The sequence below is a fragment of the Diadema setosum genome, chromosome 11 (assembly GCF_964275005.1).
Source record: "Diadema setosum chromosome 11, eeDiaSeto1, whole genome shotgun sequence".
Classification (NCBI taxonomy): domain Eukaryota; kingdom Metazoa; phylum Echinodermata; class Echinoidea; order Diadematoida; family Diadematidae; genus Diadema; species Diadema setosum.
In genome coordinates this window covers 35,843,375-35,850,023 of record NC_092695.1, presented here as the reverse complement: position 1 = coordinate 35,850,023, position 6,649 = coordinate 35,843,375, and the positions used below count along the sequence as shown (strand labels likewise).

At 39.5% G+C, this 6,649-nt stretch overlaps 1 protein-coding gene across 1 annotated transcript; it reads left to right on the top strand.

The window, feature by feature from the left end:
* Nucleotides 1–245: 245 nt before the first annotated feature.
* Nucleotides 246–2,530, top strand: LOC140235455 (adenosine receptor A3-like). Its single transcript, XM_072315482.1, has 2 exons — nt 246–435; nt 1,596–2,530. The coding sequence occupies exons 1-2, from the start codon at nt 246–248 to the stop codon at nt 2,528–2,530; spliced, it is 1,125 nt and encodes a 374-aa protein (XP_072171583.1).
* The last annotated feature ends 4,119 nt before the right edge of the window (nt 2,531–6,649 follow it).

Below are 6,649 nucleotides of genomic sequence, written 5' to 3'. Positions count from 1 at the left end.
ATGAAAGAAAAAGATTCAAGGAGCGAAAAAATGCAAAGTACACAGTTCATAAATTATTGTTGATTTTTAATGTTTTAATGTAATTAGGCGAACATGATATCTTTTACAAGTTTAAGAACTTACGACTTATTTACCACATAACGTACTGATTGCCATCATTTGACTTTCAACCGTAGGTATGACATATAATGCTTAGCCAGGATCATTATGTTTATCACGATTATCATAGTGATACCTCCACGAGCATGGCTCTTCAACTTCCAAACACCAGCCAGCTACCAATCGGCCATGAAGCGGCTGATGACGAGTCCGTTGTCACCCCACCCAACTACGCCTTCTTCACCTTTTCCTTCGTGCTCATGCTCGTCATCGTGATTGGTAACAGCCTGACAATCTTCATCTTTTGGACCACGCCCAAGCTCTTCAACCAAACAGGTACTCGGAGATGTCCACTACCGCTTGTAGTAGTGTCCTGGTTTCGTTGACAGTAATAGTTCTTTATTCAAAAGCTTCTGTATTCCAACGGTTCGTTAATCCGAATATGAAATAATTTTCGTTATTCCGAAATAATGAAATAAGGGTAGATATTCTAAAAGTTCGTTATTCCGAAACGAACAAACTCCCTTTGCCTAGATGTTCGTTAATCCAAAAATGAAATAAAGTTCATAATTCTGAAGCTTCTATAATCCAGGAATAAAGCAAGGTTCGTTATTTCGAAAATTCGTTAAAGGGATGGTACAGTATTGGTGGAGATGAGAATTGGGCTTTTAACTTTTTGCGAGATACCAAGAAAACTCTTATGATATAGTACAGAACATACCATTTTAAGAGGAATTCAAAGTTTATTTGATGAAAATCGGGTTTGGAATGACTGAAACATCCAAAAACAAAGTAAAACAAAGCGATCGTAGTAAAGTGTGGGTCCCACACTTTATTAGAATCGCTCTTTTGTGGATATCTCAGCCATTTCAAAACCAATTTTCATCAAATAAACGTTGAATTCCTCATAGAATTACATGCTCCTTCATATTTCATAATGAGGTTACTCATGATCTCACCAAAAAATGTTAAAAACCTGAAATTTGGTCTCAACCAAACTATACGATCCCTTTAATCCAAAAAAAAAAAAATAATGATGTACGTCATTTCGGAGTTTCGATGTTCCGAAAAAATTAAGTGAAATTCATTATTCCGATGATTTTCTAAAACAAAAATGAAATCAGGTTCGTTATTCTGAAACACACCAATTCCCTGTGCCTAAATATTCCAGAATCTGCAAATGAAAAAGGGTTCTTTACTCCGAACTATTTGTTGCGTTATTTCAAAGGTTCGTTGATCCGAAAATGGAATACGCTTCGTTAAAGTAATATAAGGTTCATAAGTCCAAAGGCTCGTGAGTATGCACCTTCTATTAATTTTCGAATTAACGAACCTTGTGCCACTTTTCGGATTAACGAACCTTCAGAATAAGGAGCATCACAAAAACATATTTGGTGAAATTCAAAATTAAGCATAAATTTAATTGTTCTGTGAGTTGCTTATGCTATGATATCTGGTTTGTTTCTATTTGTTTTACTTTGTTTTGTTTTTGACAGCACTCTGCTTGATAAATCTTGCCATAGCTGACTTCATGACGGGTATTACATTCACTCCTTTCGGGTTGCCTTGTGCTCTACGAGGCGAATGTCTCGTTCGATCCAGTCGAGCCGCGTGCCTCACGGTCGTCATCCTTTCGTACTCCTACGTGGGCGTGTCCGGCTGCACCCTCATCATCGTCAGTATCGATCGATATCTGAAGCTGAGTCGACCACTCCGCTACCACGCCATCTTCACCAAGAGGAGAACGATCACCAGTTTGGTCCTCGTGTGGATAGTGGTGTTCACCTCCACTTCATCCTTTATAATGTACAATCCACACATCATAACGTATGACGTTGATTACTATCATTGCGGATTGCAGCCAACTCACGAAGATGCACTTGCGTACACCTACTTCATAGACTTTGCTTTCTTTGTGTGTCCAGTGGGTGTAATGACTGTTTGCAGTCTGAGGATTGCTATCATTGCTCATCGGGCACGATGCCAGATTCGGAGCCAGGAGGCGGTCATGGATGCGCGTAATCCAGCGAACGGAATCCATTCGCGTCGTCCCGTCACGACGGACATGCGCGTCGCCGTGCGCATTTTTGTCGTCGTTTTCGTCTTCATTGTGTGCTTTATGCCTTACTGTTCAGAGCTGGTGTATGCGAGAAGGACTTCGAAGACATTTCCCAGTAAAATATCCCTAGCAGCACTGACAATGGTTGAAATGAATAGTGCTATGAATCCCATTATCTACGTCACCACCTATGCTACATTTCGACGAGCCCTGGCCCGGAAACTGACGAAACTCTGCGGACGTTCCACAAGAGCTAACTCCCTGATTTGGACGGTGACGAGTTTGCCACCACGAGACCGTTCTCAGAGTCGACAGAATGCGGACGCCGTGATCTCCCCCTCGACACACTCTGAGAATCTGAAATCAGTATGAATTCTCTCCTAATGAATTCGTATGTGATGACATAAACTCATTTTGCCTGGTTTGATGGTGTACTTTAGAGACTCGGAAGCAATATATCTTCGTGTGATCTGCTGGTGACGTTCGTATCTACATGTCCTGGCAGAGCAGTACATTGTAGTGAAAGAGACTATCTCATTCGCCTTAATTATCATAGCTTCATCTGTGGCTTGCAGAATATGATTCATGTATCACCTAAATGAACAATTTTCATCCTTTGAAGTTACACGGAATTATATATGGGTTTCATATGAACGCAATGTGTAAAGCTACTTACAGTAGGCCAGAGGGCCTACTCGGGCTTGATAATAAGTTTCTAGATTAATTTAGTCAATTTTATAATGATGTTCGTTAACTGACTCTGTCCTTTTCGATTCCTTGATATTCGGACAAAATGTCCTTCAGTGGCGAATCCAGAGGGGGGCACACCGGACAAAAGAAATAAAAAGGCAAAAAATGGGGAAGGGGATACGTGCGCCCCCCCCCCCTCCCTTTAATTTTGTAAAGGGGTCTCCCCATTACGGAATTCCTGGATCCGCCCCTGCCTTTGCACATGAATTTGGCACCTAGTAAAAGCTTAAGTGAATTACAGATATAACTGGTCCTTTTTCATGCAGTGCGATGATTCAATACAGGAATAGTCTTATTACAGATGAGACCCATATGCGCTCTGCAAAATTAGCATTTTATCTCTAAAGTTCTGTTACGCATTCAAATATCGTAAAGAATTTTCAAATCTTTATCTCAAGTTGATGATAGGTCTTTTTAAAGTTATTTCCACTTGGATCACCCATTGTGATGTGTCATGAGACGTTATTTCTCATTAGCTTCCCAGAAACATTTCTTACACAAACTAAAGTATTCAGAGTCTTTATCAAAACTAACCAGGGCACATTCACAAGCGGACCTGATCACGAGCTCTTGAAATCCACAAGCGGAAAAACACCCATAACCATTATCAAGACCGTGTATTATTATATTATCAATAACAAAACTTCCTTAAACTCATAGATGCAGCTTCTCTACTAGGTCTACAGCTTCTTTTTTTTTTATGATAATTGTTTTGGATATAAACTCCAAATTTTATTGTCCAAGAATGGAAATTCATTTTGCCCAATTGATCGTGGGCCCGGCAGCCACTGAGCAGCACCAGATCGACGTTGCTCTAACCTTTTCAACTGTTGAACGGCAAACAAGGTAGCAGCAACTCCCATCTTTTAACGTCTTTTGGTATGACGCGGCCGGGGTTTGAACCCACGACCTCCCGATTGTGAGGGCAGCCGCTCTACTTACTGAGCCAACACATCGGTACATCTTTAGTAGGTAAAAAAAAAATGTAAAGGCAAATGTCACATTTTCTTATTAAAATATAGATCAAAATAAAATATACCATGTCACATTGCTCTCAAAAATGTTGTAAAGCTCAAATGATGAACCAGGGTCTGTTGCCAAAAACTTTTTTTAGCTTAGAAAAACTCATTTTGATTTTTTTAAACAGTTTTCCTGTCTAAAATCAATGGGGGAATCGTATTAACCTGGGTTTTCAGTTCTTACCAGAATTTTTCACATTTTATGCAACAGGTACCAGATATGTCTAATTTTGGCTAATACGGGTGGCATCTTGCAAAGTGTTTCAAAGTATACAAATCTTCTTTAAGAACCTATATATTGTCTAAATTTTAAAATATCAAAATTGTCATGCAGCTCATTCAGATGCAGGGGAGTAATACTTATGTTCCTGAAGAGCAGAGTAGTATGCGGGTGTACTTGAATGTGTCAATTCCATGTACAAGCGGAAAGGATCATTGCGACCTATAGCTTTCAGTCATTTCGTTTCTTTGTGACATAATATATCTCCTGAATCATCATAATAGATTCAGTTTAGGTCCACAATATTAGGATTATTTTGTAACTTCTTGTTTGTGGTTTTTTCGTTTTCTGCTGGTCTCTTAATGTTGTTGTTGTGTGCCTTGTTTTGTATCGGTAAATAAAAATAGGCAAAAAATACTTGGTTTTCCCGTCGCTTCTGCTTAATCCCACCCTTCGAGTTGCACACTCCTCAAGCGATATATTCAATTTCTCCGCTTAGTTAGCAAGCTGCGGATCAGAGTCATCTTTGGCTGAACAGGTAGGCACATGTCAAGATTATCAGTACTCTTCCCTGGTACTCGTGGAAGTGGAAAGACGGAGGAGGGGGTGGGGCTATATAGGGGGTGGTGGCGCAGAGATCGGATGTAAAGGGAGAGTCAGGATGGCATCATGATGGCAAGGCAGACGACGGATCGTCTGGAAGAGATAGAGCAGAGAGGGTGAAGAGTTGATAGTTGAAGTGAGAGGCAAAGGGATGTCGGAATAAAGAAATTCTTGTTGTGCTGGAGTTGAAGGAAGAAGATGGAGCATTTGGACAAGAAGTAGGAGTTGAGGGATTGGTCAGCATGTGCAGTGTTGATAGAAGTTAACGGTGTATGCGGTGATGATAAAGAGGGGGAGAGATATAGAGACAATGTTAAAGGCATAATTTACCATTTGCAGATGAAAGCATTAGTGCTATAAAATAGTTCTAAAATGTGAGTTAGGGATAGAAACAACCACTGTCAAAATTTGAATCCGTATAATCGATGTTAAGTGTTGTTAAATACACAAAATGTGAACAATAGTTATAATAAAAAATTTTCCAGACTAAACCGTATACAGTTACGGTTTATTGAGAAAAACCCTGATATCTCCTTATATTTTAGTTTTTATTGCAAATATTTCATATGGTAGGATGTTTTATGATACAACAGACCTACACATATGCATCAAATATGATATCTTGAAAATTTTTGAAATCACTGCTCCCAAAGGTAAACTGGACCTTTAACTGACAGAGGAGATTGCTTGAAGGAGAAATGTGAGGTGTTTGAAGAACACGTGTTTCAATGGGGATGGGATCGGGGTCGTATGCAACAAAGGACAACAGGGACAGTTGCCCTTAAGATATATGTCATTTTGTGGTAAAAATTACTACACAAAGTGAATATCATAAGTTTGTATTAAAGTTGTAGACATAATACCAGATACGATTTAGATAAAGGGAGCGCTGTGGCACAGTGGATAAGACTCCCGACTCCCGAACGGAGGACCGCGAGTTCGAATCCCGCCCAGTGCTTACATCCTTGGACAAGATGTTTTTACCCACAATGTCCCTCTCGACCCAGGTGTATACATGGGTACCTGGCAACGCTAGGGTAATAATAATAGCAGGGCCCTCTGGTAGAGCAGTGGCAACACTGAAGAGGCTACCCTGGGTAAATAAGACCTTATTATTATTATTATCATAAAGAACAAGGAAAGTTCACATATTTCGGTATATAAGGATATAGGAGTATCGTTGCCTCTCCCCCCCCCCCCCCCCCAATCCGGATGTAATATTGGTCTTGGATGAGATGAAGTGCAAGTGGTAGAGATTGGCTACAAAGAGGGTGTGATCATGTGCAGAGGTGAAAGGATGGAAATGTAATTTACGTGTCAGGAGACAGCGTCGGATTCACCAGTGTACTAAAGCAACTGTAAACACACACACACACACACACACACACGCACACTCACACCCTCACACACATATACACAAACACGTTATATATATATATATATATATATATATATATATATATATATATATATATATATATATATATATTCATGTGTTCATCTTGGAATGTTTCCTAAGTAAAAGAAGGAGTCTTGAGTACGTCACCGAGACGTCGAGTCTTTGCAAAGACTTATCAGTGTATACACTGACGAAGGCTCGAAGGCGGGCCGAAAATTTTGTTAATAAAAACCCTGTTGGAACTACAAATGGCGAACTCAAAACTTCTTCTTTGATTTGATTTGATTTTGATTTTATTGGTTCCTGCATTATATCATTGCTCATGCAGATACATAAACATATACCATATACATTAATGGTACCATACATATAAATGGATATACATGAACATTAGTTGCTAACAAAATGAGTTTTTTCATTACCTTTAGAATATACAGCAGTACATTTCTTCATTGCCTGTACATAGATGTCCAACAGAACAGTGATGCAATGAATAACGC